At 44.6% G+C, this 17,871-nt stretch overlaps 2 protein-coding genes and 1 long non-coding RNA gene across 4 annotated transcripts; 2 read left to right on the top strand and 1 right to left on the bottom strand.

Moving 5' to 3' along the window:
* Positions 1-4,144: 4,144 nt before the first annotated feature.
* Positions 4,145-4,976, bottom strand: LOC112897256. The gene is made up of 2 exons (XR_003229626.1): positions 4,839-4,976; positions 4,145-4,414 (listed from the first exon to the last, which is right to left on the bottom strand). It is a non-coding gene; the product is annotated as an uncharacterized LOC112897256 (long non-coding RNA).
* A 30-nt stretch (positions 4,977-5,006) lies between these two features.
* LOC112897255 (G-type lectin S-receptor-like serine/threonine-protein kinase At2g19130) lies at positions 5,007-9,657 on the top strand. Of its 2 annotated transcripts, none has more exons than XM_025965521.1 (3): positions 5,007-8,188; positions 9,371-9,444; positions 9,526-9,657. In XM_025965521.1, exon 1 carries the CDS (start codon positions 5,007-5,009, stop codon positions 7,401-7,403), a length of 2,397 nt encoding a protein of 798 aa, XP_025821306.1. In that variant the 3' UTR covers positions 7,404-8,188; positions 9,371-9,444; positions 9,526-9,657. The 2 variants fall into 2 exon arrangements, with proteins under 2 accessions (XP_025821306.1, XP_025821305.1); XM_025965520.1 differs by having other exon boundaries at positions 5,007-8,728.
* Positions 9,658-15,187: 5,530 nt separating this feature from the next.
* Positions 15,188-16,342, top strand: LOC112898091 (BTB/POZ and MATH domain-containing protein 3-like). The gene has a single exon (XM_025966488.1). The coding sequence runs from the start codon at positions 15,188-15,190 to the stop codon at positions 16,340-16,342; it is 1,155 nt and encodes a 384-aa protein (XP_025822273.1).
* The last annotated feature ends 1,529 nt before the right edge of the window (positions 16,343-17,871 follow it).

The raw sequence follows: 17,871 nt of genomic DNA, 5'->3' as shown, positions 1-17,871 counted from the left end.
AAAATGTTCTACATCATGATCATGATGAGTCAAAGAAGGGTAGTAAGGTCCATAGAAGAGTACCTCTGCCCTACCTAGAATAGATCCAGGATCCCCGGCCCAAAACCAATGCCACAGCTCTTGGTCTTTCAGTTCATGATTTTTTATTACATAGCGTGTTTTCGTTTTCTAGGGTCTAAAGTTTAGAGGGGTCACATCAAAGAGAATCTTGTCATTTAGAAGTGTTAAATAAAGTCTAATTACAAAACTAATTGCAGAACCCAGTGCTAATTCGCGAGACGAATCTAATGAGGTATATTAGTCCATGATTAGCGGATGATTACTGTAGCATCACTGTGGCAAATTATGGATTAATTAGGCTCACTAAATTTATCTCGCGAATTAGCAACCAGCTGTGCAAAAAGTTTTATAAACAGATTTTATTTAATACTTCTAAATAGCAAGATTCTCTTTGATGTGATGGGTCTAAAGTCTAGAGGGTAGGAAACGAACAGGGCCATAGTACAACTTAGACACTCACAACACACGCACACACTCATAACGCACGCACACTCATCCCTATGAACACATGTACGCAAACTCTACCCCTATGAGCATCTTCAAAGAACGAGGCAGCAAATCCTCGAGATTGATGAAGTCACCGCTAGCGCCTCGCTGTCGATAGGAACGTCGTCTACCACTGAAAGCATAAAGCCGTTAAATTCTATAAAATCCGTTCCTACGGGGAGTCGAACCCAAAACCTGAGATAAATCTCTTGTAACCACTAGGCTTCACGTACTTTTGCCAGATCATGATTTTCTTCTTGTGTCGATTTGATAAACTTTAATTTCTGAATAGTACGGAACCAGATAGATAGCACTACTTCCCTATAACAGTATACGCCTATTGCATAAATATCCAGATTCTTTAGTTTTGAGATATGTCTGTACCTTGCCACGGTCGAAGGCTTACTACATATCACGAGTGATTTCTTTCGTCTGTAATAGACACGAATTTATTCGGTTCTTACTATATATAAGCTTCAGGTCCATTATCGGTAATATTGTTGGACTGAACCAAAATTTTTAATAGAAATGTTGCGTGCTTTAGAAATACTAACCAATAAATCGGTGTGTTGCCACGGTCAAAGATCCTCTAGAGATTAGATTTTTTGTGATGGACTTTTCTTCGACACGAATTTTATTGTCTTTTCACATTCTCATTGTATACGAGTCCGTTTAAATTACAATATTCAGTATAGTTGTTCAATTCTCGCTATATACGCTTTGGGTCCACATATAGGTGAAACATAATTGTAAGGAACATGACCCCTATTAAGCTATAATTGTGATTTTAGTGATTGCGTGATAATATAATTAATGGGACTAATAAAGTTTGTGAGCTCATATTTATAGGATTTTTAGGTTCTATGGATGAAGTCCAAACCATATCCAAGATGTCCAAAACACTGTCAAGATGCTGCCAAGTTATAGTGGAAAACTAAACATAGAATATATTTGGGGTGTCCAAATGACAAGAGATGAATTGGACAAGATTTAGCAAGAATGCATGCATCGGATGATTCGATGGTATCCAAAATGAACGGGTCGGTACAATGCTGAATTGCAACGACAATCTAAGTGAAGAAAAGTCTTCAGTGTTGGATGATCCAGTCTTCAGCGGCGGATGAACCGACAAATTGAGTTTGATTACTCAGTAAGCATGTTAAGCAATAGAAGATTTCGAGGAGGAAGCCCTTTAGCGCCGGATGAACCGACGGGTGATAGATGAAGGTGTCGGTGCAATGACGCAAGCAAAAGAAGACGTGGCAGAAAAGGAACAACGACTATGTGGCAAAATGGGGGTGCCGGATGAACCGCACCCATCCAGGCAGAGCGTCGGTTCATCCAACATTACTGCACTTTTTTTCTGGCTGTTGGAGCAATGGCTTTTTGAAGTTGTTGGACTATTTATACCGTTTCTCTTTCTCTCGCCTATTTCAGGTTGCTGAAGTCCATAGGAAGCTCGTACACATCCAAGAAGACATCCTAGCGACCATAGGCTTTAGCACAAATTTTAAGAGTGTTAGTGCTAGATTAGACCAAGAGATACTGAGAAAAGCAAGGTGTAGATACCTTGTGCTTGGTTCTGCAGTGAACCATCGATATAATCTGTGCCGGCCGCTTGGAGTCTTGGTCACTCATCGGCAAGTCTTCGACCCTCTGGCTTGGTGTGGAGCGGCGTCAACGATCTTATACGGGGATGAGGAGATCCCTCCTTCATGGGAAGCTCCGTAGTGAAAACGGCGTCGAGATCCATCCTTCATGGGAAGCTTCGTAGTGAAAACGACGTCAAGGTGACCAGTACAAAAGCTGGTGAGCATTGCCTTAACGGCGAGACCAACCTCTTGACCGGAAAAGACTTGGTGATCGGGAGCGTATCTTGATGGAGCTCCAACGTGGACTAGGGATGGCTTTAGCCCACCAATACCACGAAAAAAATCGACGTGCCGAGTTTGCATTCTCCTACCCCACTCCTTTACATTACCGCATTTCATACCTGCAACTTGTGTGCTTTTACTTTCTTAGAAATAGTTACAAGTTAGGATTGGCAATAGGTTGCAAAACTCTTGTTTAGGTGGGTTGAAACACTAGATGAACCGTAATTGCACCTCTAGATAGCATATTCTAGTTTATGTTATATGTAAACTAGGTGAAGCTATAGGATAAGTTTTTAAGTTTGTCTAATTCATCCTTCATTTTCTTATGCTACGAGCACCGATTCCTTTCAATTTTATATCACATCTTGCATTATCCATGCACGGCATACATGCTCAGTTCATGTGAATAACAAAAGGGCATGAAACGGGAGCAAAAATTGTGTAACCTATTCAAAATTTAATTTAGTTAACGTCCTAGCAATTCTGATGACATTTTGCTATTTTCCAAGGTAATAAATGTATGTAATTTTCAGAATCATATAGGACCCACCGAACACCATTCGCCCCATTCTCGCAATTGCTAGAGAAGCTCCCATGTGAGGCTCTATCATAGCTACTACTATGTTTAAGGTTTTGACAAATTATTAAGAGAGCTCATACATCTAAACCATGATTTTATTAGAACCAAAACTGTTAATGGGACGAAGTGGTTTTCAGCGTGGCCCAAATGTTGCGCGGGCCGAATTCCGCTTGATCATTTAAATTTGGATGTTATACTATACTTTTTTTTCCCGGCCTTCTCACCAATGGGCCGACGCGGTCCGCGTGTTGCCGTGGTGGGTTGCGGCCGCGTGCGTCAGCGTGTGTGGGTCATCACCGTGGAAAGTAGACGACACGTTCGTCAGATCCCTGGCTGTGGTTCACTGCTACAAAAGATATTTGTGCTGACGGTGAAAACGTATTTGTCCCTCGCCCGGCCCTTTGCCTCGCCGTGCAGAGCTCCCGGCGTCGAAGCTCCGCTCGCCGCCGCCGCCGTCTTCCGTCAGACCGCCTCCTCGCTGCCGTTCTCCGCCCTGCGCCTGGCCGGTGAGTCTCGCCGCACCCCCGCACGGCCCACGCGAGCGCCGCCCGGCCCCCACTCGCCTCCCTGGCCCCCTCGCCGCTCGCCGCCGTAGGTCCGGCGCCCGCCGAGCAGCGCCGGGCACGCCGCGCGCGGCCTCGGCACGCGCTTGCTACGGGTCAAGGCCTGCGAGCAGCTTTGACGCGGCCTGTAACAGCATGGATATAAAGAAGAGGAGGGGAGAGAAGAGAGGGGTGGCTGACATATGAGGCCATCGCCACGTCATCCTCCACGTCAGCACCCTAGGTGGTAAAACCATCCTTCAAAACTGTGTGAGGGTTATTTAACTGGTTTTGGATTGTTGAGGGGTACAATACCAGGTTTTGTTGTTCACAGGGTGAAGTATTCCACCCTTCATAGTTGAGGGGGTGATATAGATTTTTTCTAACTTTTTTTTCAGATCTCTTTCTATTTATCTATATTAGGCAAATATATCTCTATGTTGCTACGGATAAAGTTAGTATAAGTATTGGATATGGATAAAGTTGGTATAAGTATTGGATATGTATAATTGCACGTACGTTAGTTTGTAGGGATCTATACGATCGAGTCGTGGACGGAGTGCTAATCCGACTCGCATACGGCATAGATTAAGGTCCACGTGTCAATAAAATACTGTGATTTGGACTTCGTTGCCCCTTGCCATGAGGTCTGAATTTTTCAGTGTTCGTTTCCGAAAGCAAAAACTTTTTCTGTCTTGTTGTCATCCACTGGTAGCAGAGTTCCGATCATTGACGAAGACTGCTCTCACTTGGACTGAAGCATTGCTTGTGGCCCGGTTGGAACGCCTTGACCAACTTCAATCCCGTCGCCGACATCGCGTGGCCACTTGTGCCTGCAGCATGCATTGACCGACTTCAGTTGTCTGGGTACCCTGCACATGCATTGACCGACTTCAGTCTTTAGCCACCCTGCGCTGGAGTTGTACATGAACTAGACAGTAGGATTCTCCCCTACCTATTATGTGTATTAAAAAAAAGGAAAACAAAAACAGAGCACACAAAAAAAGATACAGAAAGCAAATCCAAAAATTAAAAAGGATAAAAATGTAATGAGGCAACCAAGTCATACTATTTGTTCACTTTATGGATTACTATGGGGAATTTCATGCTTGACGATAGATCCAAATTAAATTACTAGTACCATTTTTAAATAGCCAAACTCGATATATAATCAATAATCAAAGTTTGGAAATGGTTGATTTTGGACAAACAAAAACAAAAGCATGCGTGTGAAGCTATGCCGAGTTGGTTTGGACTCCCGGCTGTCACAATTAATAAAATCGTCTGTAGGATTACCTTTAATAATGTCCACTAAACTGATGGATGTGTCGTTTCTCATCAAGTTGCAAAATCATTGAACGCCAAGTGGGGTGCTGCTGCTGCTATAAAGGAATGCCCATTTCCAGACGTTGAAGCACAGCGCTGAGCACCAGTCGCCTTCCTCCCCCTGTTTCCGTTCCATCGATGTCCATGAATTCAGCCGTGCCTTTCGTGGCCTTGGGGCTTCTCCTCTCCCTCCACCTACACATTCTCCAGTGCCATGCTGCCATGGATACCATCTCAGCTGGCCGAGAGCTCGCCAGCGGCGACAAGCTCCTGTCCAGCAATGGCAGGTTCGCGCTCGGCTTCTTCCAAACCAAGGGCGGCAATTCCTCCAACAGCGCTCCAAAATGGTACCTGGGAATTTGGTTCCACACGGTCCCCAAATTCACTCCTGTCTGGGTTGCCAATCGTGAAAACCCAATCGCCAACCTCACATCGTGCAAGCTCCTGCTTTCCCATGATGGCAACCTTGTGATCCTGGATGACCACCCAACAAACGAATCCACTGTCTGGTCCAGCAAATCCAACTCCACAACCAACAGCACCATCGCTGCTCTCCTGGAAAATGGCAACCTTGTCCTACGCAGCGCTTCCAATGCATCCCTTGTTTTTTGGCAAAGCTTCGACCACCCAACTGATGCTCTTCTTCAAGGTGCCAAGATCGGCTGGAACAACGCCACCGGTTTGATCCGCCGCCTTGTCTCCACCAAGAACACCATTGACCAAGCTCCCGGCGTGTACTCTTTCGAGTTATTTGGCCACAATGGTTATACTTCCATGGTTTCTACTTTTAACTCGTCCAAACCATATTGGTCCAGCGGCGACTGGGATGGCCGGCACTTCAGCAACATCCCGGAGACGGTAGGGCAGACCTGGCTCTCGCTTAATTTCACCAGCAATGAACAAGAGACGTACATCGAGTATGTAATTGCAGATCCAACAGTGTTGTCACGCGGCATAATGGATGTCTCCGGGCAACTGAAGGTGCTGGTGTGGTTTGAAGGATCGAGAGATTGGCAGGCCATCTTCACTGCACCAAAATCTCAGTGTGATGTCTATGCTTCCTGTGGCCCTTTCACAGTCTGCAACGATGTCCCCTTCCCCTCCTGCACCTGCATGAAGGGCTACTCCATACAATCGCCTCAAGATTGGGAGCTTGATGATCGAACAGATGGATGCTCAAGAAATACTCCACTGTACTGCGAAGGCAACACTAGTGCAGCCGGCGTGGCAGATAAGTTCTACCCTATGCCTTCTGTCCAACTTCCTGCTGATGCCCAGACTGTTGGGACGGCTACCAGTGCAGAGGAATGCTCACTTTTTTGCCTGGGAAGCTGCTCCTGCACTGCATATTCCTATGACCAAGGTGGCTGCTCAATTTGGCATGATAACCTGTTCAATGTACGGCAACAAGGTAACAGTGTTCTTCACCTTCGCCTCGCTGCAAAAGAATTGCAAAGTAGTAAAAGCAATAGAAGGGGGGTGATCATTGGCGCTGCTGTTGGTGCAAGCGCTGCTACTTTGGGTTTGATCTTTCTACTAATTATTTGGATGAGAAAAGGAAAGAATTATGGTGGTGACATCCAGGGTGGTATGGGGATCATTGCATTTCGATATGGTGATTTACAGTCTGCAACCAAAAATTTTTCAGAGAAGTTGGGGGCTGGTAGTTTTGGTTCAGTATTTAAAGGGACGTTAAATGATTCAACTACCATAGCTGTGAAAAGGCTTGACGGAGCTCGCCAAGGAGAGAAGCAATTCAGGGCTGAGGTGAGTTCAATTGGAGTCATCCAGCACGTCAACTTAGTTAAACTGATTGGCTTTTGCTGTCAAGGTGATAAAAGGTTACTTGTGTATGAACACATGCCAAATGGCTCCCTAGATGCCCAGCTCTTCCAAAGTAATGGCACGGTATTGCCTTGGACTATCAGGTACCAAATAGCTCTTGGAGTTGCTAGAGGACTAGCCTATTTGCATTCGGGTTGTCGGGACTGTATTATACACTGCGATATCAAACCAGAGAACATACTTCTAGATGGGTCTTTCACTCCGAAAGTTGCAGACTTTGGAATGGCCAAGTTTTTGGGAAGGGAATTCAGTCATGTCGTGACTACAATGAGAGGGACCATAGGATACCTTGCTCCCGAATGGATTAGCGGAACAGCTATCACATCAAAAGTTGATGTTTACAGCTATGGAATGGTTTTATTAGATATCGTGTCAGGCAGCAGGAACTCAACTAAACAATTTTCCGTTGATGGTGTCCATGAATCCTATTTTCCGGTGCAAGTTGCACACAATCTTCTTGATGGAGACATTGCAAGTCTAGTGGACGCAAACTTGTTGGGTGAAGCGAACCTGGAGGAGGTTGAAAGAATATGCAAAGTCGCATGTTGGTGTATTCAAGATGTTGAGTTTGATCGACCTACAATGAGTGAGGTGGTGCAGTTTCTCGAAGGTCTGTGCGAAGTTGAGACACCTCCAGTGCCAAGATTTCTTCAAGCTATTGCAGGAAAGCCAACTTCAGAGATAATGTAATGACTAGTTTGGGTTCTTGTTCAATCTCTATTTTTTATCTGGTAGTTGCGCCTGTTGCTTTTCCTTTGTTCTAGTCTTTGTAATCTTGTATGGCTAACAGGTTGTTAAACTTCTGTTGCTTTCTTGACAAATCAAGACTAAGTTCTTTGGTCTAAACTTGAGCAGAAAATGTAGGTATCCATTGAGCAGAAATGTAGGTATCCATGAGAATATAACTATTCAATTATCTTGCAAACGAGAAAATATATGTACTCTGGTCATTCACGCAAAGAACGAATAATGTCTTTGGATTGCAACAGTTGATAGAACAATCCTGTGGCTCCTGCTCGTTGTAGCTTAATCAGCGAGTATCTTAGTGAATGACGAGGCTGCAACAGATGATTTTGCAAAAGGCGCCGGCACATGATCCTTGGCTGATTACCGATGATGAAAAAGGCGCATATCTTAGGGTAAGGTCCCATCCACAATATTGAGGTAGGTAGAATGAATGATAAGATTTCAATTTTGCAGTTCAATAATAATATTATATTTAATTAATTGAGTTTTGTTTGAAGTTTTCTAAAAAAATCAGTTTCTAGTAGTGTCAGGGTATTGGCTGATGTAGGAAGAGCACAAATATAATCAAGGCACGAGGCAGGCATGCACAGCCTATTTTGATAGTTGGTGGTGGGCAGCGAGGCTGCGTTGAGGAAGAAATGGGGGAGGAAAAAGAGGTGGCATCACAGACTAATGACATGTTTGGATTGTAGCCAAATCTTGCAATACTCTGCTATATCTAAGTTTAGGTATGTTTTGACAAAATTATGTAGTCATGATTGTGGAAAGATTCGTATTTTGTCTGTCCAATCCCAATATTTGAAAAAAACGTGTAAAGTTTGAATGATTTGATCAACTAACCCTAGGCAAGTTTTATCATATGTTGGCAATATCGGTGATATACCCAAGAGGCAATCATGCGTGGGTTGGATATTGATCCAAGAAGGATTAGAATCCTAATGAGCCTCCAATGTGACAGTCCATTAGTGGGGTCTATATAATAAGGGGCGGGGCTATAGGCGGCCAATGCTCTTGCGCCACAAACCATAGCTGCCGTCATCTCTCTTCTCCATGGAGCCCTAGCTAGCACACGGTGCTAGCACACCGGTGACCAGCGTTCCCATCCCGTACGTGTGGACTTCGAGAAGGCGTTGCTGCGTTGCTGTGGTGCTGATCGGTGGGACAAGGAGGAGGAGCTGCAAGCTGCGATCCGCTTCCTCTTCACCGATGTGCGACTATGTTGGGGCGAGCTACCCCAACTCTACTTCCGCTGCGCTGCGTGTCTAGTGGTAACGATCCATGATCATCCGCTTACATGAGATCCTTGTTGAACATGGTAGAATTATAAATTCGCGCTAGCGTAGCGCTCCGTTTCCTCACAGGCAAAAACCTTACTAAATGCTAAAAAGGTACTCATCATAGATGGCTTGTATAATCCATCACAGTAGATGATTTCTCTAGCATCTGAGATTGAGGGTGCTGTGATAACTTGTCAAGTCATGAGCCAGCTAAAAGCTACTTCAGCATACTCTCAATAGCACCTCTAATCCTAAAAACTGTTATGGGGTTTGGACTGCCCCAACAGTCTTCCAATATGATCTCATTTCCAATACTTTTTTGGGAGGCTTGTAAAACCCAGCCCCCTTGTCCCCAAATAAAGGGGAAATCCCTCCCCTCGGAAACACCATCTCTATCCCATTGCTTCTTAGGGGTCCACGTGTCATTGGGGTGAATATATTATTAGGGTGGGATTATTAAGAGACTACAGTAGCACATCTATTAGGGCTCCTGTAATACCACCTTATAAGGAGATTGCTTGAGATGTTCTAAGAAAGGGTTACCCCAATGGTTCACAATTGTCTGATGAGGAATGCTAGTGTTTTAGTAGTGGTACATAAGCTGAATAGGCACTAAATCTAGATTGGCCTCAGTGCACTACATGACAATGGATGGGGCGTCGACAAGGCTCTAGTTCGAATAAGGCCTCGAACAATTGCATTATCAAGTAAGTTTCTACATGCCATTGCTCACCTTTGATGGATTGATGCCTGCGTGCCTCTGATGTCCCCCCTCTCTGCTGGAACAGTGACGCTGGAGCCTGGAGCTGGAGAGGGACGCCGCCGGCCCGGATGGGGGGGTGGCCGAGCTCCTAATTTCCAGACTTGCTGCCGCCTCCGCAGGGCACCGCCGACGACATGCGCGCCGCTCTCGTCGATGGAAGCTGCTGTGCGGTGGCTCTTGCTTGGTGCGCCGCCGGACGACACAGAAACGGGTGGCAATGGAGCGGAGAGGATGAAGAGCAGCAGTTGGAATGGGCCGATGCCGGGCATTGATTCCAGAATGGGCTGCACAAGAACAACGATTTCGGCCCACAGATAAAACTTAGAATGAAAGTGAACAAAGAAAGCACAAATCTCCGAGAGATCTGGGCTTTTTAAAAACGACAGAAATCAACATGTCTTTTTAGGGCCTGTTTGGATTGAAGGAATTGAAAACATAGGAAAGGAAAAAAACGCAGGAAAGGAATATGAGTGTAGTGGCAAAACAGAGGAATGGAAAACACAGGAACGGGATTGGAGAGAGTGTTTGGAATGCAGGAATTCATGCTACAGGAATTTGTACAAAGACTTGGGATATTAACAAGCTTAGCACACAGTGAACGATTAAATAATACTGGTTCATAATATTAGTGGATCAAATAACAAAAAGCAAATCACAAACTACTGTTACTATGACATGTAGGGCAACCGGTCCATGAGCTCATTCCATCTGCTGGCACACATACCAGCAGCAGGTCGTCCTTATCCATCGACTACCATCCGCAGAACAGCAGCCAATCACTCCGTTGTTTCTTCTTCCTCTTCATCACACCCTTCACAGATCACAGTTGACACAGCAATGGTCGTGGTACAGATACAAGTTGTTATGGATAGCAACGAGGAATTGCCAGGAAGAGATTGGGAGTGGTTGCAGGACGGGCGGAAGCAAGCAGACATTTTTTTTCTTTTGAAAAAGAGCAGCAAGCAGACACTCGTCGGTGAAGTTTGAGACAAAGCTCGTGTTCTCCAGGCGATTTCTTTTTTTTTTCCCCTAATCTGTCTGGTTCTCTTGTCTCCATTTAACTGGATTGAAACCGATGAAATGCTTCTCTGTCTCGCTCGAGTTGCCTCGGGCTTCCGCGAAACCAGAGCCCAGACTGGATGTTTTATTTCCTGCGTTTTGCGAAAGAAACCAATCCTTTCCTGTGGAATTGATCTGTGTGTTCCTCCATTCCAAACGCTCATGACGTCAGCAAAAACAGAGGAACATTTTCCTATGAAATTCCTATGAAAAGCCTCCATTCCAAACATGGCCTTAGTGGGCTAGTAAATACAAATTCCGTATGTTTAAATTAACTAGATTGGTACCAGTGCTACGGGCTGTAAAATAATTTAGTATATCCATAAAGCATATGTAATATGATATTAATCTTAACAACATACTGTTTTGAGGCAAATTGAGATCCACAAGCATAAGTTTTAATAAGTTTTAATAGTATGAAAGACATGAGTGTAGCACACGAAGAGAGTTAATCAAGTAAGTATTTTTTTCAATAAATTAAGCAATACACCATGATATACAAGTTAACCCAACTCTCTTTCAAATGGACTTCGGCAGTAAAAACATTTGCAGCCATCGCTGAACCATCGCAAAAGAGATTTTGCCATCATCTTCTATGCAATCTACACACTCTAAAATTACTCGTGTCAATGCTCAATACAGAGTGCTTTATTTAACTTGAAGGAGAGGGTGTTCGAGAGTAGCTAAGAAAGTTCAGGAGAGTTCTGAAACTCGGCTTGCATCTAAACATTTTGCAGGCACCTAGGACGATCTGAACTCCACCAGGGAAGCATTATTGATCTCTTGTTGCTAAGAACTGAAAACTATAATTAAAAAGGAAAAAAAGACTCACATGGTATGAGACGTTGTACCATCACGCTGGCTCAGCAGTAATTAAAAAAATAGCAACCAGACTTCATGAACCTGAACAAAGGATAATAACATATACTCCCTCCATTCAGAGATGATAATCTTATTTTAAAATTTGAGATTTTTACAATTGATAGTCTTATTTGAGCCCATCCACCAGGATCAACACGAGTTTACTGCATATGATTAAATTCGCGGCAGCCGTTAAGCACTTGTGCCTCGGGAAATAGCTGTTTTGTGCGTGGGCCGCCAAAGTTATCTCATCGGTACCAGCTTAAGGTTGTTTGTTTCCAGGATATAAATAATATAAATAATGATGGGATAAGTAGGATTGATAAGCAATATTTCTATCTCGGTCATTGTGCCCATCCCAAATAAGATTATCATCTGTGAATGGAGGGAGTAGCACTTTATGGAAAACAAGAAGAAACTGCTTCCGGTAAAAAATAAAGGAACTTGCATGTGATGGTTATATATCTAATGCAGTGTGGGGGCTAAACTGAAACCAGCATGTCATCGTTCAGGCATATTCAGCATTGTGGATTTGTGGTCAGATTTTTTTCCCAAAACAAAAAAAGAACAGTGATTTGATTTTACGAAGGAGGGTTGTTTTCTAATAGTAAGCAAGAAGCTAGTAGTAAGAACCAAGTAAAACATGCGACTCGTGGTTCACCAAACATTGATGAATAGCTAACTGAAGATGATATCACAATTTAAAGATATGCATGAAAAACTCAGAATCACTTCAACACAGATGAGTGAATGGGTATTTAGATAGATGAAGCCGGCATAACATTGCTGTAAAAATATAGAATAATCCTTGTTATGATCCTGAAGATATCCCACCCACAAACGCTCGTCCTACAGAATTCTGACAAATTCAGTTACTCACCCAAATGTTGCAAATGGATCAGTATAACATGCATATGAAATTTTCCAAAATTTGAAGCCATGATTGTAGAAGATAATGCCATCCTCTCATATACGCCATGCTACAAGTGCATCTTTTTGCTCTAATTACACATGATCAGTAAGCAATTTTAAACTGAAAGGATATCCTATTGCTGGTATAAAGCTGCCAAATATTATTAGTTTCGACTGCTGAAGCAACTGTATACTTGCTAAATTTTATTATCATATTGTCTAAGATACGGCAGTACAACACCGTGAAACCTGCTTTAACTACAAGTGTCACTGGAGGTCTGCACAAGATCTAGGAGCAGAAAGTGTTACTTGAAACAACTCACAAGAGAAGGATGGTCTTCCAACAAGTTCAGAAACACACTGGAGATAATGGCAAAAAAGGTAAAAAAAAATCAAAAGTAAAAACTGTACTCATCTCAACTGCTTTAAGTAGCAAGTACACCACATACCAATGTTTTGGTTATTTCATTGTATATTAAAAATTATGTACCTTAGTTCTAACATGCTGAGTGGATGATTAATTGGTCTAGGACTGTAAAAGTTAACACAATGAACTGAGACCCATGAGAATCCATACAAATATCAGAAGAAAAAGGGAAAGAGCATCCTAAAAAAATGGCATCCCATCACAACGATATCTGTAGTGCATCACGCGACACGCAGCATCGAATATGAGAGGCTATCTCCTATACCTTTTAGTATGTAATAATCTAAAGCAAGAAGTGTTTGAACTTATGATCAAGGGGGGGGGGGGTGGTGGTTTGGGAATGAAATGAACCCTTACCTAGTTTGAACTTATTCTCAAGTAGGGAAAATAATGAAATGAAATCCTTACCTTTGGTCTCCATATAATGTTGGAATTGAAGTTTGAGACATACCTCTCTTACAAAAAACAATAATTGATCCTCTGCCTGCATTTAACAAATTTCCTATCAAAGTTAGTTACAAAACCAGTCTTTAAAGTTTGAATGAAAAAAGAATAAGGAAATTTGATATTTCATTTCAAGATACTAATCAATCATGATTAAGGTTGTGACTTATGGAAAACAGAGTGTAAAAACCAAATCACAATTGGAAATGCAAGCTGTGAGAACATGCTGCTAGCATAATACTAAGCAGTAGAAAAAGCCCACATGATCTCCTCAGTGTTTGCATGGAATGATTGTGCATATGTGCAGTGTGCAGGTACCAGCACAACAACCTCGCTCTACGAAAATCTTAGTAGCACCGCATGGTCAGATTACTCCACATTCAGCAACACGACATTTTTATGCAATAAAAAAAATCCAAAACTTTGTTTTTTATGCAAGAAAAATTGGTTTCTATGCATCCCATTTTCAGCTACACAAATAAAAAATCTCAAACAATAGAATAGGTAAAATTTTGTGCATACAAATCAAATTCCACTTAGACACAAGTTAATGGAGAAAAGGCTTCAATTTTTGTGAGCAAGAACAGATTGAAGGAATTGGGTTCACACCAAGAGGAAGACGGAATACCTGCGAGGGGCAGCTGTAGCAGGTCAACTCTGCCACTAACGATGGGGTACGGTAGACGGACAGACATCAATAGAGGAAGCTCATATGTGCTGAACGCAAGAACTTTCCATACATAAGAAAAACAATTTTCAATTTTGACTTATCTATGATCAAGGGCCACGCACAGAGAAAACATGAACTTGGATTTGGTTTGACTAACCTGGAGATCCGTCAGTGTCCAACAGTGAGGATTAGGATGCCGGGGAAGCTCTCAAAGCGCCACCGCCCACATCGGCCATGGGGAGGCAAACCCCAATCGGCCACATGTGCTCTTGCATCTAGCCACCGTCATAGAATTAAGCAAGCCCGGGGACTAAATTTACACGAGGAGAAACTGGCGGCTTACTATGCGAGACACAACGCCCTCGAACTGAATCTCGCATGCTGTCATGGAGGAAGAGCTTTGCCGGCCACTGGCGGCCGTACCTGCAGGACGACGGCGGGTTTTACGGCCGGGAGCGGGGCGTGCGATCGCTGGACGGCAGGATGAAAATTTCCCGGGTCCACATCTCCCAATTGTTCTTATTAGTAGTATAAGAATAAGATATAAGATATAAGATGGTGCTAGTGCTTTGGGCTATATAGTTTGGTGTTTTCTGTTCAGAATTACTGGTTTTCAATCAAGCATCAATGTTTCCTCTCCCACATATGATGGCTTTCAATTCCCCCAAGAACCGATGTGTTTCTTTTCGTGAAAAAGAGTAGACAGGCGTTCAATTCTGGAAACATCGTACTTTATTTCTTTTCTTCAGAAAACCTAAACTCAAAATGGGCTGAAAGAACAACCGGGTGCCTTATTTAAGAGTGGAAAAATAAAGTTAGACGCAGATAAGGGCGTCTCTGCAGGATATGATCCGAGACCGACACGGACTGCGTATAAAAAAGCCAAATGTAGACCGTACTGGGGACGGGATAATCAATCTTTTGATGGACGGATAAGGGAAGTGCTTATTGATGGTTTCAGTTCGTTCCCAATCGGCATACTTCCCAAATAGGAGTATTTTACCTTCCCTTTAATTGGTACTACGATGAGAAGTTTCCATCGACCTGGTTTGTAAAAGAGTTCCAGTTGTAGCCATGCCATACTCGCCAAGAAACCTATGGACTCCGAGTCGGATGCGTCCATGACTTCATGGCGGTGCTACGGCCATCGACCAAGATCCTCGATCGGTTCATATATAGGTGGGCTTTGCTCGCCCACGGTCGAACTCATCACCAATCATTGACCCTTCCGCTTTCGCACCCGCCGCCGCGCCAACGATCAGCCACCGACGACCGACCGCCGCCGGCCGCGCCGTTACCGATTTGAGCGCCAGCATGGCCGGCAACCTGCCGATCAAGAGGATTTTCGAGGTCCCTGCGTTCACTACCCCTGACGGCACCCTCCACCTCTGGCCCTGCTTCCACCGGTCTCCGATCTTCACCGCCGGTGGCCACGACTGGTCCATCAGCTACTACCCCGAGAGCATCTACAGCAGCGACAGCATCGACCTCTGCCTCCAACTGGAGTCCGAAGGCGCCGGGGTGACGATATCGTCCAGCGTCGCCCTCCTCGACCCCACGCCCAGCCTGCCGCTGTTCAAGCTGGTGGAGGAATCGCCGCCGATGGAGCTCGAACATGCCATCACAAGTAGGAGCACGGTCACCCACTGGGTGCCCAAGAGCAAGCTGAGCGCGGTCCCGGTGGGTGACCGAGACAGCCTCATCTTCGTGTGGGCCATCACCATCCTAACACAGACGCCGATGCCGGTGCCAAAGCCGGAGCTGATGCCGATGCCGCTGCCGCTGCCGCTGCCGCTGCCGGAGCCGGAGCCGATGATGGCGGCGATGCCCGAGGTCCCAGCGGAAGGCGTGGCGCCGCCGTCCCCAGTCCCAGCGACGACGACAGATGTGGCGCCGGAAGCCAAGGTCCCGGCGGCGGACGTGACGTACTCGGTTGGGGGCCAGCTTTTCCACGCCCACAAGGTTGTACTCGCCACGCGATCGCCGGTTTTCGAGGTGCAGCTGTTCGGGGCGCCGACGTCGACGGCGGAGGCGAGCCAAGCTCCGGCGGCGGCCGTCGAGGTCGACGACATGCGGCCTGACGTGTTCGAGGCCCTTCTGCACTACATCTACACGGGCACCCTGCCGGCCACGGAAGGTGAAGCTGCTGATGACGAGGATGCGAGCCATCAGATGATGCGCCACCTGCTCGTCGCTGCGGACCGGTACGACCTGGAGGGGCTCAAGCTCCTGTGCGAGGGGGAGCTCGCCAGGACGCTCGGCGAGGGTAACGTGGCGGAGATGCTGGCCTTCGCGGACAATCACTACTGCAGCACGCTCAAGGACGCCTGCGTCGGGTTCATGGTGGCCTCGCCGGCGGAGAGGATGGAGAGGGTGGTGGCGAGCTACGGCTACCAGCGACTCCGCTTGAGGCACCCCCTGATTTTGGTAGACGTGCTTGAGAAGTCGCTCATGTTTCGCAAAGCGTAGTAGAACATCTTGATATATAGGAGTGATTAGGGAGCTAGCTAGTATATATAGGAGTCTCTTAATTTCTTTGAGAATTGAAATAAGCACTATAGCTGTGTCGATTTCTTGATATCCATGCATGTCAGTTAGTTTATTTGCTCTCCAAAAAAACCCATGTCGGCCCAAAATTTGGAAGTAAGCTTGTTTGGAACTTTGGATCACAACCAAGCAAATTTTGTCAAATGTCTCCCAACTACGCTGCTGACGTTGCATAGCCTACATACCCTTGGACGCTAGCTGCTGGTTGAGCGTGTGGGGACTTTTCTGTTCTGACACTTTCTATCTTGTCCATATCTTTCAATTTTCCAAAATTTATTACTTATTTGTACAATTTTGGCATATAACTGGGGACAGGTTTCCAAAAAACCTCTTTTCTGAAGAGCATATTGCACTAGCGTAACTTTTTTGTACAACTTCTCAAAACAAAATTTGGATAACTGTTCATCGAGATCTCTTCGAACAAGTTCTCTGTCAACGTAAGGTTCTGTTTGGATCCTCTCCAGCTTATGGTTAGTTAGCTAATTAATAATAGTCTCTTTTAGCTAGGTGTATTTGAATCCACCAACTAATTGCTGTTATTATGTATAGACCATGCTACCCTTGTATTTTTAGCTATAAGTAAAAATTGGTTGCAGCCGTTAATAATACTACTGAAAAAAGAACTGCACGTACTCAGGAGCTTGGTTTGACAAGTCAAAATCAGCTATTTTAGATACATCATCATCATCGAACAGAAGTGCAGTGCTGGATTTGATGTCCCTGTGTATGATATGAGGCTGTGCTTTCTCATGAAGATACTCAAGTCCTTTTGCTGCTCCAACAGCAATTTTCACTCGTTGTGTCCAAGACGGGAAGAGATGCAGGATTGGCCGGCGGCGGAAGAGATGCAGGCGGTGAAACACATGTGACGCGGGGAAAAAAAACTCACGAAACGAGTGTGCGTCGCGAGTAAATATGGCAGGACAACGGTGCTCGTAGTGTGGGAAAATCAACAAAAGGGGTGGGATAAATTTTTTTTAGCGGGATTAGCTGGGTTCAATCAGCTAATGAGATACACTATTTCAATTAGCTGGAATATCATTAGCTACTCGAAAAGAAATCGGTGCTCGTAGCCTAAACAGCGGGAGGAGGTGAATTAGGCAATTCTAAAATCTTAATCTGTGGCTCAAACTAGTTAGCACAAAATATAAGCTAAAATATATTATCTAGATGTGCAACTAGGGTTCAACTAGTGTGAAAACCTCATCCCAAATAGTTTTGCAACCTATAGCCAATTCTAATAAGATATTATATTAAGAATGTAGAGGTACACAGGATTGAAATAAGAAATGTGGAAGCTTAAAGGAAGGGGATGAGGGGAAACAAACTTTTAATACGAAGATTTATCCCATAGTATCGGTAAGCACAAGGCTGTTCCTAGTCCATGTGGTTGAAGCATTCACTGAGAGTATTGCTTTCCAGTCACCGAGTCTCTTCTGGGACTCTTCTTG

Source organism: Panicum hallii, chromosome 6, assembly GCF_002211085.1.
Source record: "Panicum hallii strain FIL2 chromosome 6, PHallii_v3.1, whole genome shotgun sequence".
Lineage (NCBI taxonomy): Eukaryota > Viridiplantae > Streptophyta > Magnoliopsida > Poales > Poaceae > Panicum > Panicum hallii.
Note: the sequence above shows the minus strand (reverse complement) of the source record. Positions and strands in the feature narration are given on the sequence as shown.